Source organism: Clarias gariepinus, chromosome 20 (assembly GCF_024256425.1).
Source record: "Clarias gariepinus isolate MV-2021 ecotype Netherlands chromosome 20, CGAR_prim_01v2, whole genome shotgun sequence".
Lineage (NCBI taxonomy): Eukaryota > Metazoa > Chordata > Actinopteri > Siluriformes > Clariidae > Clarias > Clarias gariepinus.
In genome coordinates, this window is record NC_071119.1 from 14,074,332 (window position 1) to 14,095,955 (window position 21,624).

Here is a 21,624-nt window from a genome sequence, read left to right on the forward strand (position 1 = left end):
AGGGGAGATATTGCATGCGCATAGAGTGCTTTGTCTGCTCTTGTAGCGTGGACGGTAAACCGAAACGCAGAAATAGCGCGAACAGGCAGGATAACCACGAGAGCAAGAGTTTACACAATTCCGCGTTCTAGCAACTCACACTCAATCAGGAATTAGCCCCAAAATTGAGAGTACTCTCATAGGATCCAGCGAAGCCTCGGAAACAGCATGGGCAGACTGAGCGATGTGAAGCGGCATCTTGTCTCCTTTTATGCTTCCTGAATCGCGACCGTACTACTTCAGGGTCCTAGTGCCGGTCACGGAAAGAGTGCTCATTAAACACATTTTTTTTAATTGATATCGATCACGTGTCTATCGCGATACATATCGTTATCGTTTTATCGCCCAGGCCTACTGTCACATTTATGTCACATCGCCCAGGTATTTTCACATTCCTTATTATCCACAGTCACCAGGTATTGTAGAAGGAACAAATAGGACACTGAAAGAAAAATTTACTAAAGCAGTGCAAACTATGGGGAGTAAAAACTGGGTTGATCTGTTACCTGCTGTTCTAGCTGAAATGAGAATGACAGCAAGAAAAGACGTGCACATGTCACCACATGAAATTATATTTGGCAGACCATTTCCCGTGCCATGGAGGAAAGGTAAACCCGCGATAGGAACAACTGACCTTGTTGTACATATTGCTGAATATTCTGCTGCTCTAATAGATACTCTAACTAAACATTGTAAACGAATTGCTGATGAGACTTCAATACCCTCAACAAAACCCACACATCCTTTTAATGTGGGAGATACTGTTCTGATAAAATCTTTGACCCCCAGAAAACTGGGAGATTGTAAATATGACGGACCAGCAGAAATAATCGCTCGTACTGCTGTCTTAACTGATCTTTTTCCACAGTGGATCCATGCTACTAGGCTAAAGAGATGTCCTGTCGGCATGAAACCAAAAGATGAATAAATGCATTATTATCTTTCTGTCTCTGTGATTTTTGTTTCCTAGAATAAAGACCTGCTGCAGTGATGTTCAACCCGCGATGTGACACAGAGGGATCGCCTTGGATTGCCACTGGACAATTCCACTTCTGCTATTAGTGTGCCATTCCTGGTGGTGTCTTAGCGCCTCGTGAGGTGGATGAGTGCAGATTGGGCGTGCCATTGTGTAATTTTTTACACACACAAGTTTGCACTTAACTTGTCATATTTCTGTAAATTCTTCGTTGTGTGCAAATCTGTTGTATGAGTTTGTATGAGATGTTCCTGCGCCGCGTCTGATGACCTATTATCTGCGGGCAACTTCTGGAAAGCTCTGAGTTTTATTCAATGATGTTTCTTATGAATAAAAGGGGGGAATTATAGGAAATAATTGATTTTAAGTGCGTTTTATGATATTCTATGTGCGTGAGAACAGAGTGTTTTTCTCCCTTTTCTCACGACACGAGCTGCACTTTTAATAAACACATTCTATAGTAGTTTATGTTAAAGGTCGTAAAACTGTTAAACGCTCGTAAATGCAGAGCTACTCCTAAATTTATGTTCTTCTTCACCTTATCTTTTAGAAACATTCCAGACCGGATGTAAACACTTCTGCATCCACCTTTTCTTTGGTTATGTGTGTGTGCGTATATATACTCCTGTCTCCCACAATAAACTTTGAACGTCTCACTGAGCACTGACTTGTGTGTATCATTGAGGGGTTTCCTGGTACCAGGCGGGACAGACAAAATATAGACTGGGCACTGAGTAGACAAAAGGAGGTCTACCAAAATTCAAGAAATCCTTACACGCTCATTGGCCAAGTTACTCGCAATCCAAGGTTCCACCGTATTTAATTTTTGTAGAAGAAATAAGATCACCGATTTTTTTTTCACATTAATGTTTTGAGAGACCTAAAAAAAAAATTCAGATAATCAAGGAGGAATTGATTGGGGAGTTATCGGAAACGGAGGCATTTGAAGCGTGCAGGCTTGAGCTGAAAGGCGTGGACTCTGGTCCCAACCTAGGGTGTAAAGGATTCCTTGTCTTGCTGCTCACCTGACATTGATTTGAGTAAATGTATTCGTTTGGTGATGCCCTTTAAAAAAAATTCCAGTTATGTTAAAAAGTTAATGCTAGCGTGTCTGGCTGCTGATGTTCCTAGAAGAGGGTGTTGTTATTTTTGTTGCTGCTACTGTTACCTGTTGAGTTTGGTTCCCCTCAATTTTTTCTTTTATTGCCATCTAAGGGACTTTTTTCTTGGCACTGTTGCCCTCAGCTTGCTTGGCAGGGACAATCTCCTAATTTCAATTCATACACATTTTCTCACATTTCATACACATTTCTGAAAAATTTCCTCCTTTTTTTTAAAATTCTGCTTTGTGATAATAACCATTATTAAAAAAGTGCAATACAAATTAAATTTTATGAAATTGTTACCTTATTTGGGTGTATTTCTTGCTCCTGCTACCGAAGCTCAAGGAACATGTGGATGTTTAAATTCATACATTATGGCACAATCATCTGGACTCCAATGCTATATGTAGCAGTTTTACTGCTTCAGTACATGGCAATTAAGGCTCTTCAGCCACAGCCAACTTCACTGTACCACCACCTCCATCAGCATCATGAACAACCTCCATCAGCATCTTATCTTACTCGGTGACTTTAACATGCGTATGACTATATAAATGTGCTCACAAAGGACTTTATGCCATGCCTCGGTGGCCCAATGACTTTGCTACTCACTCAAAAGGCCACAACATACAGGTGTAAAAGGTATAACACCTTTTAACTGTGCTGCATCCAAGATGTCTATTTCCAACCATAAATTAATCTCATTCACTGTTAGAGTTCCACTATTCAAATATCCTCAGCAGCACTCAATGACCTTCAGAAACTTAAAAAAATATATATCTTTCTATCCCTTTTGATCACTGCAATAAACAACCTTCTATGCAGTCTGCACCCAATGACCTGGTATCTTACTACAACACTGAACTACAGATCTTTGAACGTCTCACTGATCATTTATAATAAGACCAGGTTTCAGCATTGGCATTGCGATGTGCCCATGCACAATAGTCACATGGCAGGGGGCGTGAGGAAACCAGAATGGCTATTACTGCCGCGCTTACCCCCACAGCAAAACAACAGTGGCTAAAATACATCAGTCACATTTTAAGGTCATTCATAAAATGACCACCAGGTGGCCCAAAGGGACATTTTGCAAACAGCTGCAAATGCGGCAAGCTCTTTAAGTCATAAAAGTCATAATATATTGTATTGAAGAAATACTACAGTAATGGTAACTTCCACATATGAGTACTTTATACAACAAACATGAAAAATCAGAACCAGTGCTATTGACATTTACTGTATTATAATAACTGCGATTAAATTTTTATCTTGCGAAAATGGCCTAAATTAACACAGTTACCAAACAGCGTTTTAAATTTCAGTTACTTGACAATTACAGTGTTATGTTATACTATCACAATCATTTTTCTCAAGTTACCATCACAGAACGGAAACTGAGCTATCACATATGAAATATTATAAAGCAACAATAGACCTGTGGTCCACAACAAGCATACAAGCAATGAAATTGCAATGAGAGAAGCATTGGCTGCTTGGGGTCTGGATAAGAGAATGGTGAACGTGATAAAGGCTGTTGTGCTTAAAAAATGGACCAGGCTGCTGTGCTTTTGCCACAAGCAGTGTCTTGCAATTGGCAAGTCATGCCCATGCATTTTTACAACTGTTGCTATTGTTATTCCAAGACATGAAATGATAAACATTTTCCCAAGCTCAGTAATTTATATATATAAAAAAAAAAAAAAAATTTAGTCATTTAAGTATGTAATTTAGGCTTATTTTTTAAAAGATATTTTTTTCCTTAAAATTTTACATTTTACATTTGTTTACAAAATAAATAAATAAATATGTCCCTATACAGTATTTGGGTTTTGACGAGGTAAAGGAGTTAAAGCTACACTAATAATTCACAAACTTTACAATGGCAAGAAAAAGTATGTAAATATTTTGGAATTTTATAGTTTTCTGCATTAATTTGCCTTTATTTAGAACAACCATAAAAAAATCATTTTTTTATGGTTGTTCTGAATGAAGGCAAATTAAAAGGCAAGTATTTGAATACTTGCCTTTTAATTTGCCTTAATTCAGAACAACCATAAAAAACCCAGTGCTAGTGGAAAAAGTATTAGAATACTTGACGTAATTATCTTAAAAAAGCACATTGGGGTCAGGGGTTAGCATACCTGGAGTCTTTTAAATAAAATGAGTTTGGAGGTGTGTACTAGAGCTACCTTGACTGATTAAAAACCACTCAAAAGCTTTTTTTGCAGAAAAACATGAAATTCCAAAAGGCCTACATATTTTTTTGCCATTGCATTCTTTGAGGAATGCCAGATGGCAATACTGTACCAAGGAGATACCACTGAGGTGGAGAACCAAAGTACTAAAACATCTCAGGCAAAAATATACAAGGAATCTTTGAGAAGTTTTTTAAAACTGAGCAGAGCTGCAGCAAAGAGTTATCCCTCTGTGACCCATAAGGATGCTGTGTAAGCAACTCCCTGATAACACCTTTTATAGACAAAGAGCAAAATCAGAGGAAACAGAGTAAGCTTTCCACATATTGCCAAGCTTGCCCGCAAATATATTTCTAATCCCACTACAAGTTCCCCATCAGAGAGGGTTTTCAGTGAAAAAGACAACATAACCGCTTGCCCCCATTCAAGCCTCAAGCCTGCAATGGTGGATAGACTGGTATTTTTAGCCAAAAACCTCTAAGCTGGAACAAGCTGTGTATGTCTTAATGTTTATATTTACTATATGTCCCAGATGTGAGAAATAAATCAGATTAATTTCTTTATACAGTTGTTGTTTAATTAAATCTTCATTCGTTAGCTATGATGACCAAACACTTTACTTCAACACTGTCTGTAAAACAAAATAATTGTTTTGATGTTATTTATTATAAGTTAACATTGTTGTTATAATTAATACAAGTTAAGGTTAGCTTATTACAATTCATTCATTATAAATCACTTAAGGGCCTAAGTGTATAGCTGCTTTTTTATTTTTTAAATTCTGTGACAAAAGATGTTTACTACTTTTTTATTTTCAAAAATAATTTTGTAATTGTCAAATAAAATATTAAATTACTTTCATCACTTATGGAAAATCTCTAATGTGATAATGAAGTACTGTTTAGTGTAGTGCTCTGTTTAAATTTGGAACACACACATTATATATATATATATATATATATATATATATATATATATATACATATACACACACACACACACTCACCTAAAGGATTATTAGGAACACTTGTTCAATTTCTCATTAATGCAATTATCTAATCAACCAATCACATGGCAGTTGCTTCAATGCATTTAGGAGTGTGGTCCTGGTCAAGACAATCTCCTGAACTCCAAATTGAATGTCAGAATGGGAAAGAAAGGTGATTTAAGCAATTTTAAGCGTGGCAATGGTTGTTGGTGCCAGACGGGACGGTCTAAGTATTTCACAATCTGCTCTGTTACTGGGATTTTCACGCACAACCATTTCTAGGGTTTACAAAGAATGGTGTGAAAAGGGAAAAACATCAAGTATGCGGCAGTCCTGTGGGCGAAAATCCGTTGTTGATGCTAGAGGTCAGCTGAGAATCGGCCAACTGATTCAAGCTGATAGAAAAGCAACTTTGACTGAAATAACCACTTTTTACAACCGAGGTATGCAGCAAAGCATTTGTGAAGCCACAACACACACAACCTTGAGACGGATGGGCTACAACAGCAGAAGACCCCACCGGGTACCACTCATCTCCACTACAAATAGGAAAAAAGAGACTACAATTTGCACGAGCTCACCAAAATTGGACAGTTGAAGACTGGAAAAATGTTGCCTGGTCTGATAAGTCTCGATTTCTGTTGAGACATTCAAATGGCAGAGTCAGAATTTGGCGTAAACAGAATGAGAACATGGATTCATCATGCCTTGTTACCACTGTGCAGGCTGGTGGTGGTGTAATGGTGTGGGGGATGTTTTCTTGGCATACTTTAGGCCCCTTAGTGCCAATTGGGCATCGTTTAAATATCACGGGCTACCTGAGCATTGTTTTTGACCATGTCCATCCCTTTATGACCACCATGTACCCATCCTCTGATGGCTACGTCCAACAGGATAATGCACCATGTCACAAAGCTTGAATCATTTTAAATTGGTTTCTTAAACATGACAATGAGTTCACTGTACTAAAATGGCCCTCACCGTCACCAGATCTCAACCCAATAGAGCATCTTTGGGATGTGGTGAAACGGGAGCTTCGTGCCCTGGATGTGCATCCCACAAATCTCCATCAACTGCAAGATGCTATCCTATCAATATGGGCCAACATTTGTAAAGAATGCTTTCAGCATTAGGTTAAATCCTATAGAATCCTTTAGGTGAGTGTGTGTGTGTGTGTGTGTGTGTGTGTGTGTATATATAGTAGTTGATCAATTGGAATGGTTATTACCGTCGCACTCACCACCGTGTAAAAACGTCATCGGCCAAAATAAATCAGTTGCATTTAAAAGTCATTCGTAAAATGGCCGCCAGGTGGCGCAAAGTGACATTTTCGCTCGTTGCAGTAAATACAATAGTGACTGTTATACAGCGTATCTCTGTATCTGTTTATTGTTATTTAAGTTCTGGATTATTTTAGGTACTTTAAACACATTGTTGGGTTGCTCATGTTGGCTCATATGAGATGTGATTTACAAATGAACACCTGGTTGGGTTATTTTGACCTAACAACTGGTTTAGTCATTATTCTTTCGTTTCTCCAAATATCAGCCTGCAGCATGTTTGAAATATTACTGTTTATTGTGTCACAGGTGTAGTTTTAAGAGTTGTTTAGGCAAGAATGTGTGTGTATACAGCTCAAAACCTCCATCAGTTATTAAAGATAGCATCTATTTAGAAAAAATGCCCAGCAATTTGGAAGATTCAGGAAACCTCCCGGCGCTCTGCGCATAACACCGGGCCAACTCATGTCGGAAAGAATTTATAAACGGTTTCTAAACATGGGCTATTGGATTTTTACTTATAATATTTGTTAATTTAATTTAATTTAAATGAGGTTTGGGCTCAGGACTTCGATTCGGCATCGTGATTCTCCTCTTTAATTTACTCCATAGTCTAAATCAGCACTCATGAAGTTTTCCATGAAGTTTGATTATGGATGCATCGGAAAAAAAGCAAGCAGACTGACTTTGACCATTTAAAAAAACTTTGCGTTTATTTTCTGATGCGCTTAAGTTCACCAAAAACAATACAGAACAGCGCACCTTATTTGCTTTCAAACATTTACAAAATCATTACGTTTTTTCGTTATTGTGAGTGTGCTTAAATAAAAGTTGAGTCTTATAAAGGCCATGTAGTCTTATATAGTTTTATTATATAGTTTTTGCACATTAATCTGACAACAGTTTTTTCAGCCTGTCACGGCGTGCGCCCAAATCAATATCGCTCCTCGCTCACTAGTTAGGCGTCCTTCCCTTCAGACATGCGAAGCAGCGGGACTGCAGAATTACACACGACTGGTACGCTATCGTTGCTAATGGTCCCGGGCCTGCACCCCACGCTATAAAATACTCGGGGTTTGTTGGGTTAAAGTGGATTTTACTACGCTCAGTGTATGCAACACGCGTGCAACAACGCGGAAGTGCGGCATGCAAGTGGGGCAAATGGAACGCGCCCCGGGGACTTCAAAGGAGCGAGAGATGGGAGGGGCCAGTCCGGCCATCCGCGGAGAGCAGAGTCAGCGCGAGCGGACGGATGGCCATTGCACTCATAGTAAAATCCACTGTAACCCAACAAACCCTAAGTATTTTATAGCGCGGGGTGCAAGCCCGGGATCATAATAAGCCGTGCCTTTATTCCGTCATGTCATGTGGGCATTATAAGATTTGTATTGAAAACTTCTAACTAAAAAGTGGCAGCTGGCACGCCTAAAAATAGACGCAGGTTATTTTTTTTATAGTCTAAATAAAACCCCTCCGCTTTAATTTCCTAAAGTCTAATCACCGCTCAACCGCACGCATAGTTTTTCCGAGCGCGAGGAATTTTTTTGTGCTAAATAATAATTATGCAGTATAATAATTCCTATTAATCCTGGGTTGTTCTTTTTTACTATAGTGCTTTACAATGCCAGACAACATTCAAATACAAATTATCCACCCTCCCCAGGTGTGAATCGGCTGTTCTCACCTATACATTCAGAGAAACTGAAATGCACTTCTCCCCACTTTAAAAACCTCTTGAATCTGAGGCTCTTCTGGAGACTTTTAGTGATTTAAATTTGTGTAATTTTAATCTTCTGGATTCTAGATTCTAAAGTTAACATTGTTGCCTTTTTTAATCCTTGGACTGAAAGAACTTGAGATTTTCCTTATAATAGCGTAAATTGCATTGTTTTTAATCAGTCTATACACAATAATCTTCTTTGGTATTTTTATAAAAAAAATGGGTATGGGGGCTATCTTGTTTTAATAATCCTTGTGCCTGGTTTAGGTTTGGTATTTAGTGCGCATCTGTTATATTACAACTAAATACCTTTTATTGGGGGTTAAGTGACTGATGTGCCTAACATTTTTCAGCTGAGCCTTTGTTTCACTGAATAATCAACCACCGCGACACCCCTCTCTCTCTCACACACACACACACACACACACACACACACACAGAGCCGACCAAATCATTAGCACCTCCCTCCCCCAGCACAGCCATTTACTTTCTATCCATTTACTTACATCTGAACTGAGTTGTTTGAGTAACATGGGTCGAACCCGTTACAAATCATAACAGTCTACTGCATTTCATTCTTATAATAACGCAAAACACAAGCAGGGCTGAAAGACCGACATCTGCTGACGCAGTAGAACGTCCTAACACTGTTTTAATTTTATGGTCATTTATTTCAGTTAATAAATCTACTATAAATTTAAAGAACACAAAAAATAAGATGACACAAAACCCTACACGCTTCTTTTCTAATTACAAGTGATAAAATCAAAAGGCTCACTGTGTTAACATTTATTGTGCTAAAATTTGATCCTAATAAGATTTGATTTAATTTGAATTCTAGAACAGTGGCAGCTGGAACACCTAAAATAGATGCAGGATTATTTTTTATAATCTAAATAAAAATGCTTTTTTAAACGTAGGCTATTTACTTGCAACATTTGTTAATTTAATTTAAATGGGGTTTGGTCTCCGGAATGTTGAGAATCAGGATCCTCTTCTTTACTTTCCTAGGTAGAATCAGCGCCAAATCGCACGCATAAAGTTTTGTAAATTCGTTGCGCTGTACCACCGCTCGGAAAACCTTATGAAATACAAGTTAAAGACAATTATGATGATCTGCCACGGCTTGCGTCCGTGATAGGCGTGCGCCCAAATCTACTATTGCTACTCGCTCACTCCGTAGGCTCCCTGAATAGGCAGCAAAGGGACGAGCCGCCTATTCGTGCCGGCTGGCGATAATTAACGTTAATATGATCTCGGGCTTGCTCCGCATTATAAAAGCAAGGCGCGAAGTTTTGTCCGAGGTCTGGGAAGTACGTGATGTGATGGAGAATATGAAAGAAGCATGTCAGTGGGGCGATGTGACGCGCCCCAGGAACTTTAAACAAGGACACTAAAATTCCGCCCTTTGATCTCCGCGCTGAGGACAGCGCGAGAAAGAGCTGTGCGAGCTCCCGCGGCATCTTCACTCCCGCACCGTGCCCGCCTTCGCAGCCCCGCTGCCGAAGAGGAAAAGGCTGCGAGGACGTTTGTGTTAAGTTTTTTTTACGTCAGCGAGGACTCGCGCCGGCCATCGACAGCGGGAAAAGTGCTGCCTCCGCATGCTCAGTTCTGCCACTCCGCGCACCAACACTTATCGTCAGCTGTGTGCCCGCATGCCAGTGTGGCACAGCCCCCGGAACTGCACATGCACAACCTTTATCCCATTCTTTCCATCTTCCTCCTTCAACACTTTCCTTCCCCATTTTACCTAAATAAATTACCCTTTTCCCGTAAGACCTCGCCTCATGTCCGTGCTTTATGGTGCCGCCCGTGCAACATGGGTCGAATCCGTTACAGATCATAACAGCCTACTGCATTTCATTCTTATAATAACGCAAAAACACAAGCGGGGCTGAATGACCAACATCAGCTGACGCAGTAGAACTTCCTGACAATGTTATAATTTTATGGCTATTTATTTTAGTTAATAAATCTACTACAAATTTAAAGAACACAAGATATAAGACGACACAAAACCCTACATGCCTCTTCTCTAATTACACGTGATAAAATCCAAAGGCTCACTGTATTAACATTTATTTTGTTTAAATTTGATCCTAATAAGATTTAATTTAATTTGAATTCTACATTTGTACTGTAATTTTAGTTCTGTGATTATAAATTTGTTTAACTACAATGTTTTACTTGATTTTATCTGCTACTACGTGCAGTTCTAAAACTCTGTGTCTCATTAATCCAGCAGAGAATGAACTAAGGCATGAGCCGTCAGTCTGTAGTTATTTAGTGCCACTCAGCGGTAAAAGCCAGCAAACGCACAAAGCCAAACTGTACCGCCGAGCGCCGCGACGGTAGAACCTACATTCCGATTGAGTAACCACTGTATATACACACACACACACAAGAATATTCAGTTTCCAGCTGAATAGCTTAAACCTTTCCCTCTCCTACTCCCAGGAAGGTGTGTCTAGATTTATCCGTAAACAGGACCATTTACTGTACCATTTACACATCCCCATTTATTTATTTTTAGAGTGCCATCAACACATTAAGACATAAATCAATGCGTGACGTTACTGATCGTTTTAAATTAAACAGATTGGAATCAGTGTTGCCAGCCCTTTTGACAAATTTACAAAGATGTCCTGCCCCCCACCACTAAATTATATTATAATTATATTATTATTTATATGATAAGATAATTTTTTTTTTTCATCCACCATTGTTTTTTACTGGCCAATATACTGTAAACTGTATAAGCCAATTAAACTAATTATGCATGCAATTTATATGGATAGTTACAAGTATGTCACAGTGAAAGGAGTTTTATTTAGCCAACTCAAAAGAACAAGAATACAACCCTATCTCTTATTTAAAGATAAACCCTGTAAGACTGTTACAAAATTAAAAACTGCAGTAAAACAATTGACTGGATAGGCGATGTAAAAACATGACGCAAGTAAAAGAAAACCCCCAAAAAAATATGGAGACTAAAATTAACAAATTGTAGTAGCAGCTGCGCTGAGATACAAACCAGTTGCTTTAATCACTACCCACAGACTGGATGAGTTGTAGCTTCTCTTCTTTAAGAACACATTAGAGAAATATCGAGATTTGCTTGTAAACTTGCCTTCTTTAAAATGGTGTGTGTGTAACTCCCCAACGTATGCGAAGAATACAACATGTACAAGATAAAGATGGCCACAGGTGTGGATTCGCGTTTATTTTTAATGTGCGTCTCTGCTTTGTCAAACGCTGCAAAAAGCGAAGACTATTTTGGTTGAGCTGTGTGTGTTTTAGGGTTCTATCTTAAATTCAATCTGTCTGAATCTGTATAAATGGCAAGTTGAAAAAAAAAAATCATGTTTAAGAAAAACAACATCCTGTAACTGTAAAGTTAGGAATTCTCGGGTGTAAACATGTTTAAGCTTAGAAACAACTTTGCGACATCTATGTCCTTTATTGATAATCTCTGGGAGTTTTTTCCTCCCCTAGTCACCCTCGGCTTGTTCATCAGAAACAACCTGATTCATACATATTTCCTCACACATTTCACACACATTTCCATAATTTTATTCATATTCTGTGAAGCTGTCTTGCAACAGTAACCACTGTTAAAAGTGCTACATAAATAAAAACTGAATTAAATGTTAGTCTCCACCAAACTGTTACTGAGTTCTGATTAAACAAGAAGCTTTAAAATTTGCTGGCTGAAATTCTTATTTTGTTAGTGAATCCTCACCAATGACCATGAATACAACATTTACATGACAAAAGACAGCCACGTATAGACAAGTATAAATGTGTGTCTCTTTGCCACTAGGTGTAACTTTGCATAGTGTTAATATGCGCCGCTATACATTGTAACACAGTATGTTGGGTTATGTATTTATGTAAAAACATGCTAGTGCAGTATTGCAACCAGCTTATTAGAACAACACAAGAGTGCGTTAATGGGTTGGTACTTCGTTAATGCTTCATTGCGTGGGATCACATTCCGCACATGGATCAGGCAGAGACACTTTACGGACCTGTCATGGACGAGCCGGCTGTTACTACTATGAAAGGGCTACTACTATACGTACTGTATATACAGTGTAACCTTGGATTGCAAGTAACTTGGTCTGCGAGTTGCAAGGTGAGCAAAATTTGTTTCATATATTTTAACTTGATAAACAAGTGCGGTCTTGATATACCAGTACTGTAGTACATACAGTCATGGCCTAAATTGTTGGCCAAACATGTTTTGCTCTACACATGTTTATTCTCTTTGTGTATACTGGAACAAAAAATAAGAGAGGAAAAAAGCAAATTTGACATAATGTGACACAAAACTCCAAAAAATTTGCTGGCCAAAGAAATTCAAGCTGTCCTGCAGGCTCAGGGAGCATCAGTGTCAGCGCAAACTATCCGTCGATGGGAGGCGACCCAGGAGGACCCCACTGCTGACATAGAGACATAAAAAAGCAAGAGTACAGTTTGCCAAAATGTACTTGAGTAAGCCAAAGTCCTTCTGGGAAAATGTCTTGTGGACAGATGAGACCAAGATAGAGCTTTTTGGTAAAAATTCTACTGTTTACTGAAACAGAATGAGGCCTACAAAGAAAAGAACACAGTACCTACAGTCAAATATGGTGGAGGCTCAAAGATGTTTTGCTCCCCCTGGCACTGAGTGCCTTGACTGTGTGCAAGGCATCATTTTGGGTTGCACTGTAGGGCCCAGTGTCAGGAAGCTGGGTTTGCGTCGGAGATCTTGGGTCTTCCAGCATGACCCCCAAATACTATACCAATAAATGGCAACAAAACGCTAGAGAGTTCTGAAGTGGCCAGCAATGAGTTTAGCTCTAAATCCCATTTAACATCTGTGGAGAGATCTTAAAATTGCTGTTGAAGAAATGTGAGAGACCTGTATTTTTCCAATATGAAAAATACACACACACATGTATATATGTGTATATATATATATATATATATATATATATATATATATATATATATATATACACACACATACATACAGAATATATATATGTGCAGCCCTTCCAAAAAGACAAACAGTCAAACCTGTTCCTGACCTATATTAACCTATAACTGGAAATTAGGCTCAAATCCAGAGGCCATCGCTTGGAACGCCTGCATAAAAAACTGGACTTACTGTACACAGAGAAATGACAAGGATTTGAATTCAGCTAAATCTGCTCATTACAATAAGCTGCTTGGATCTGGTGAAGGGAACACAAAAGACTTGTTTAGTACTCAAGACAGTATCCTGAAACCATCTAACATTTCCATCCCACCTGTATTGCACTCCTCAGTGTGAAGCTTTTTAACCTTCCTTACTGCTAAAATTACTACCTTTTCATCAAACTCTGCACATAGCTTACCTCACCAGTTATCTGCTGACTATCCTCTCAATTTTGTCTTTGCTTTTAAACTGCCCATTAAATCTAAAATTTCTAATTTTATTAATTCTAAATTTTTGTCTAGCTTGATCTTCTACCAAACCGGCTGGTTAAAGTGTGTATGGCAGTATAAATCTCAGTGAAGGTTACCAATGGCCTCCGTGTGGCCGCTGGTGCTGGAATATTAACAATCCTTGTCCTGCTAGTGTTGAAGGCAAATCTATCAAACACTATTCTACTAAACAATTTAGCCACTAATGACATCATTGACATCCCTCTTATCTGGTTGCCATCACACATCTCTGATGAACATCTCATTCAATTAAGGCCTTGTTACATGGGCATTAAAATCGAGCGTTTTTCTTGCGTTCGTAGCGTCCGGTGAGCGTGGATCAAGCGGCGAGTGTTTTCTACACGTTGGAGTCAATGAGAGTGTTCACACAGGAATTGGTGACGTGCATTTGTCCGGCTGCGCGTTCATACGGCATTAAAAAAAACGTTGCATGCAGCTTTTTCTTGGCATTCAAAACCCAACGAACGCAAGGAAACCGCTTCTAGTTCGTTTTCTTGGCGTTCATTTTACGCCCGAAAACTTAAAGCCTGTGTGAACAAGGTCTAAAAGTATAATTTAATACTTTTTTAATACCTAATTCTTAGGCCTTGTTTAAACGGGCGTTAAGTTTTTGGATAAACGAACGTGCTCTGAACGTCCTAGACGTTAATGTTGCATTTAGTGGTGGCGCTTGATTGACTTCTACACTGGTGTTCGTTTGTCTCTTTCTAACGTCAGCCTGCACCCCAAATTGTAGTTTGTGTGTTAACCTGTGGGGGCAGTGTCGGGAACTGGATATGAAAGCCCGCCGCTACCGGGTTCACTCTCTGACTGCACAACGTCGGATTAAAGGAAGTTTTTTTTTGTGGTTTATGAAGAAATGCGAAAATTTCCGCATAAGGTTTTCAACAATAATTTGGTAATAAAAATTTGTAAATATTTTTATTTTTATTTTGCCCTTTTCCACATTTCCTTATGTATAGCATGTAGGATCATGGGATATATCCGGTCCTCCCGTAAAATGAACGCGCAGAAAACGAACAAGAAGCGGTTTCCTTGCGTTTGTTGAGTTTTGAACGCCAAGAAAAAGCTGCATGCAATGGTTTTTTAATGTCGTATAAACGCGCAGCCAGACAAATGCACGTCACCAAAGCCTGTGTGAACACTCATTGACTCCTATGTGTAGAAAACACTCGCCGCCTAATCCGCGCTCACCGGACGCTACGAACGCAAAAAAAAAAAAAACGCTTGATTTTAACGTCCGTGTGAACAAGGCCTTAGAATTTCCCAGTCAGCTGTGCTGTTTCCCAAGCCAACCGTGTCCTTAGCTCCCCAAATATTTCCACAAAGCCTGAATCTGCTCCTCTCCACTCTCACCAACTGCTTAAATAAAAAACACTTGGTTTTCGTGCAACTTTCTTAAATTTAATAGCAATAAGACTGGGGTGTTCTCCTTTTAGGGTCAAAATTCACTCTATTTAGGTCAAAAGATTTTTCACTCTGCATTGGTGGTTCCTCAGTTTTTCCTTTTTCTCAGGTTAAAAACTTGGGGGTGATCTTTAATAGCACTTTAGCCTTTGAGTCCTCTATTAACAAAATCTGCAGGTCATGTTACCTCCAGCTCCCACAGTAAATTCCGCACCCACACACTGCTGCCATTCTCATACATGCACTGGTCACCTCTCGCACTGCTTATTGTAATTCACTTCTAACTGGTCTTCTAACAAAAACGCAAATTTCAACTTACCCAAAACACTTTTTCCCATATCATAACACAAATACCATGCAATAATGCATCACATGACCCCCACCCATCAACAACCCACTGGCTTTCTATCAAACACTGTATAGATTTCTTACATTCCCTTCCTCACATTTAAAGCACTTCATAATCTTGCTCGCCCTTATTTATCAAAGCTCGTACAGATCTACACCCCCTCTCGCACTTTTTGCCATTCTTCATCAAGGATCCATGGTACACCATCTTTCCGCCTGACCACCGTGGGCTCTAGAGCCTTTGGCCGCACTGCTGCTTGTCCCTGAAAACATGTGTAATAGATTTACATTTTTTAATCTCATGACACATCTAAGCAGTTGAGGGTTAAGGGCCTTGCTCAAGGGCCCAACAGTGGCAACTTGGTGGTTGTGAGGTTTGAACCTGGGATCTTTCGAACCATAGTCCAATGCCTTAACCATTGAGCTACCCCTAGTCCAACCACCAGATTCTCCAACCACATTCAAATCTCAACTTATGACCCATTTATTCATAAACGCTTTTCCGACATGATAAGGCTGCACCTAAATGTGCATTTGAAATGGCATCTAATTTTAAATGTTTTTAGATTATGACACAGTCTCTTGTTTTACTTAATATTGTTTTAATGTCACTTATTATTCAATGTTATCATTTATCTATGATTTAATTTGGAAGGTGACCTTGGGTGACAAGAAAGGTGCATATAAATAAAAATGCATAAAATGCATTATTATGTTGTAGGGAAGCAGCAGGAGACGCTGCTTTACCAAAATGAGCAAGCTCTCGATTATGATGGAGTTAAGGCTGCGGTGTTGGGAATTTTAACAATTTAATCACTAACAGCTCTACCCTGTTCTTTTGTTAAATGTGACAGATAAATGCAGATCTTTCAAAATAACTGAAATTTGCAAGCAAGCACTCAAAGTTTGGACATCTTTTTTCACCAGCCCATCCCCCTTAATACTTCCGTGGCATTGTTTCCATTAGATTATGCAATGTCAACATTTATTAACATCCAGAGTTTCATTTATTTCTCTCCAAGATCTTACATATTTACTTAAGAGAGTTGACCACTGCATAATGTCTTTTCCAGCACATCCTTAAAATTGAGGGTTAGGGTCTGGACTGGACAATATATGTGTGTGTGGGCAATACATGTGTAAAATGATGTCTCATGCTCCCTGAAACATTGCTCCACAATTTGAGCCTAATGAATCCTGGCATTGTCATTTTAGAAATCGTCAATTGACCTTATTTTTGACCACGTCTTCTTACCCTGATGCGCCCACCATTCTGAAACAACATGAATTTGGACTCATCAGACCATATTACCTTTTACCATTGGTCCAGAGTCCATTCTTTATGCCCCCTATATAATATCTGGTTTTCTTACTGCCGACACAGCTGTTTACCCCAATCCCTTAATTTCTCTTCGCATTGTGTGTGAGAGAATGCTTTAATTCACTATTGAACATTGATGAGTTCTACTTATTTTATTATTTGATTTTACCAAACATTTAAATGACGAATAAATAACCTGCTGTCATCTAAAATGTGTTGATCACTACAGTAAAGGTTCAATGGAAGGCTCTTTTTTGGCTAGGTAGTGTTCTATTTATTTAGAACACTACCTAGCCAAAAAATGCATATCATAAAAATGCTGCAGTTTTCATGCAGACTCATTATGAGAAACATAAGACGCACAGAAATATACATGGGTTGAGAAAGACTTACTTGTGGGATGAAGAAGACTGGTCTCTATTTTGTGAGGGATCCGAGGAGGTAGTTTCATATTCCCACGGACCTGATAAAACCTGTCAATCAACAGTTATTTACTAACACAGTGAACAGATATGTCAAAGACAAATAGTGTATACAGAAACTACGCATACTATACTAAATACTGAATAAATCCTGGCATTGTCATTTTGGAATATGCCTGTGCCACCAGGCAAGAAAAAAAATCCATTGATTGAAAAAAAACAATCAATCAGTACATTCAGGTAGTTAGCCGACCTCATTTTTTGGCCAGGGAATGTTGCTGATACTAGACCTGAATAACAAGCATTGCCAAATAAAAAAATTCTTCCTACAGGTTTCTATGGTAGGCACTAGTCACAATGGCCTCTCTTAACCTCCTAACCCTGCTGTACCCATCAATGTGGAAAATGGTAAATCTGGATTCAACAGATCATGTGACCATTTTAAAAGCTCCACTGATAAGTATTTTCTTAAAGTTACACAGCTGCTTAGTCCAAATCCCTGGAGTACTCTTCACATTGCGCATTTGGAAATGCTCTTACTTTCACTGAGTTATACTGCTGTTTATAATTTTTTCAATTTTGATTTCCACTAGGCCTTTAAGTTATTCCCCATCTTGCTCATTTAGGATGTTTTTCCAACCACATTTCTTGTTAAAAGATGATGGTTCATCACTATCCTTCTAGGTTTTAATAATGTGTTTGACAGTTCTTGACCCAAATTTAGTAGTTTCACCAATCTCCTTAGTTGTGTCTGCATCTTCTTAATGCAGACAAATAACGTGATCCTTATGAAACAGTAACATCTTTGCCACGAACAGAGCATGTGTTTGCTGGCATGCTTATTTAAGAAATAAGTAGCTACTCACTAAACCATTTATGGTTAGATATATTATTGACAAGTAAAACACAGGCATTACTTATCCACCAGAAGGCTCTTACCTATTTGTTTTTTTTAATCTATGTGGTGACTTTTTTTTAGCTAGGCCGTATATGTGCATGTCAAGTGAAATATTTCAAGCCTTAATTGTTTTCATGTGATGGGTGATTCCATCTCAAATCAACCAGTGATAACATGATCACAGTATAATCACAGATATTGCTAATTTTTTCACCCATTGGTATTGGCATGAAAATAAAAAACCCCAATTTCTTTGTCCCAACTGCCACTCGTTAAAAAATGGCAGCCATCTTGATTTTTGGCCTTGACACGCTTCAAGACATACCACGCCCCTTTTTGAAATCCTTTTTTCCTAAATACCTCACTTGCTATATGTCATATGGAGATAAAACTGGTTGCATGTATGTAATTTTTTATGTAGATTCAGATTCTGCAATCAGATCTATCTCTTGTGGTTATGGAGATATTTCTGAAAAAAAAAACATTTTTTGGGGGGGGGGTACCCCTTTTCAACCCCCCAGAACCCAAGGTCTGTATGTATATATGTTACTCAAAAAATAGGGGTTACTTCACATTACTTCATCTTGAAAATAAATATAAACCAGGGGTGTGTTATGCCTGTTTTATAAAAATCATCAAAAATGAAATGTCCAGGTTTTGCAAATGTTTTACGATTTGATACACATTTTATATACAGAGAATATACATGGATTTACACAATAGGCCTTATCTACCAGTAAATGTGTCATTTTATGGTGTTACATTTAAGATACATGTATCACTGTCAAACAGTATCCTGTAACTGAACCATTCAGGTTCATACTGATCAGAAAGTTGAATTATCTCCAACCAACTCCAAAAGTGACCTCGCAAGGAACTTGGTGATTGCATCATATTTTTCTTGGTACTAATTAAGTTTAGAAAAACAAAATCAGGTGAGTGTGTTTCATTTATGTTGATTTGTTTACTGAACCTTTCCAATGTAGTTTGTTGTCTTAATCACAATCTCTATGAAAGTCATGAAGGAAGGACTTGAACCATGTAGTATTGGCTTGGCTCTCAATAGCCAATGCCATCTAAACCACTATGTGAAATCAAAACGCTTAATTTGGCTGCAGGATTTGACAGAAATTGAGCAACATTTGTTGCTGATCAGAAGCAACACTGCTGACTCTCTAAACCCAATGTTTTTTCTCTCACACTTTGGGATCCTTCAGCGAGACAGATGCTGCAACTTATTTGATATTCACAAGTTCTTCACAGGTTCTACGACTGGTGCAAGGATAACATTTCAATTTGTATTTGTCAGCAGTGAAGCAATTGAAGACCATGGCCAAAAAAAAATCAATGAGAGACTGGTGTCTGCAAAGACTATTCCAGGCACTCGTAGTCACCATAGATTTGTGCCGACCAAAGATGCATTCTTAATGTTCAGACTCTCTGCTGATAGAATGTCCACTATCATTCAAAAGGAACCATCAGTCCAAACAGTCACTTCATCTGAACTTAAACCAGGACAATATGTTGCAGTAGTCTATGATGACAAGTGGTACATATTTGTTTTGACCAAAAAAGTTTGTATTGACCAAAGATCTGATGAAAATCAGAGTTTATGCATCGCAGGGCATTTGGGAACAATCTGTTTTGGCCAGAAAGCAAAGAAGAATGCTGGATTCCATTCATCCACATACCGATGCTTCTTTTCCTGCTGTCTCAGGTGGAATGGGACGACAGCTGAGGACATCAGGAACGATGAAGCATGCTTAGAAAACTTTCAGGCAAAGATGTGGTTAAGCATTTGTGGAGGCATTTCCTAGCAAAATGACTTTGGTAGCTACAAAGTGCATGCCTTTCCTAGTTGATATTATTTGTGTCACTGCAACTTGACAGGTCTCCTACATGTACCCTTTTGGTCTTATTCCATGAACTCACTTTGTGGGCTTTGTTTATTCCGAATAAGATACCCAGAGTGATGAAACAAAAACTGTGATTGGTGATTTTTGCTACCAGACCCTTTAGTCTAAAATGTCCTTTCAGGGTAGCAAGATGAATAACTTCATTATCAGTCTTTGACTAAATATGCATTACAAAAGAATTTGAGGTAACTTCCACTTTGAAAAGAGCAGATTTTATAAGTATGCATTAAGTATTTGACCGATATTGCTGTACATTTCTGTGTGTCAAGCCATAAAATGTTGCAAAAATTTATTTTTGATGATTTCTATAAAACAGGGCATAACACACCTCTGGTTTTTATTTATTTTCAAGATAAGGTGATGTGAAGTAAGCCCTGTTTTTTCGAGTAACATATATACGTAAAGACCTTGGGTTCTGGGGGGTCGAATAGGGTTACTCCCAATTTTTTTTTAAATATGTATCTCCATAACCACAAGAGTCAAATTCTGATTGCAGTCTGATTAAATCTACATGAAAAATTACATAAATACACTCAGCAAGGGAGTTATAAAAAAAAAGGGGGTTTTAAAAAGGGGGCGTGGCACGTCTTGAAGTGCATCAAGGCCCAAAATCAAGGTGGCTGCCATTTTTTAATGAGCGGGAGTTGGGACAAAAGAAAATTGGGTTTTTATTTTCATGCCAATACCAACAACTGGTGAAAGAAAATCAGCAAAATCTGAGAAGTGATGGTTGAAAATTTCTCTTCCACTGGTTGATTTGAGATGGAATAACTCTGATTAGAATTGGTTTTAAAAATGTAAATATTTGAATGTTTCCTAGAATCCATTAAAAAAAGGATTTAATATAGACATTCTGAAGAATTGTTTATTTATGCACTCAATATTTGAATTGCTGCATCATTGTGGCACGTGGCACTGCAAAGGCGTTGTGAACTGAAGAGCAGGTTGCTTTGATAGCAGCCTTCAGTTCATCTGTATTGTTGGGACAAGTATTTCTCATCTTTCCCATGACAAAATAAAATAGATGTGGTTCAGTTAAGGTAAGTTGGCTGGACAACCAAGCAGAGTAACAGTCATGGTCAGCCAACCAATTAGTGGTAGTTTTGGCACTTTTGTTTTGGTAGTGGGCTACATCCTGCTGCAAAAGGAACAACTACGTACTCGTATTGGAAGACCTCGCTTGTTTATCAAGGTTAAATTTTTGCTCATCTTGCAAAAAACTCACAGAAGTTACTTGCAATCCAAAGTTTTACTGTACATTATAAATAAATCAACTTAAAAAAATCATTAATTAATCTAAAAATTCAACAGATGACATTGTACATTGTTTAAATGATAGTGCAAGTGCAATATATATACACTACCAGCTGTTTAGTAAAAACTGGGAATTGTGCCATCTCGGACAGAAAGACCCTACAGCGGATAGTGAGGATCTATCACGGACATCTACACCACACACTGCATCTGCAAAGTCACCAACATTGTGGCTGATCAGACACATCCCTCACACACACTGTTCACCCTCCTGCCACC

The 21,624-nt window shown here is 38.5% G+C and overlaps 1 protein-coding gene across 1 annotated transcript in view; it reads right to left on the bottom strand.

Moving 5' to 3' along the window:
- The window catches only part of fam135a (family with sequence similarity 135 member A), an 84,198-nt gene that overhangs the window by 28,040 nt on the left and 34,534 nt on the right, over window positions 1-21,624 (bottom strand). The window contains exon 5 of the mRNA XM_053480374.1: window positions 17,249-17,328. Coding sequence (XP_053336349.1) covers window positions 17,249-17,328 — 80 coding nt within the window. The remainder of the gene's footprint in view (window positions 1-17,248; window positions 17,329-21,624) is intronic.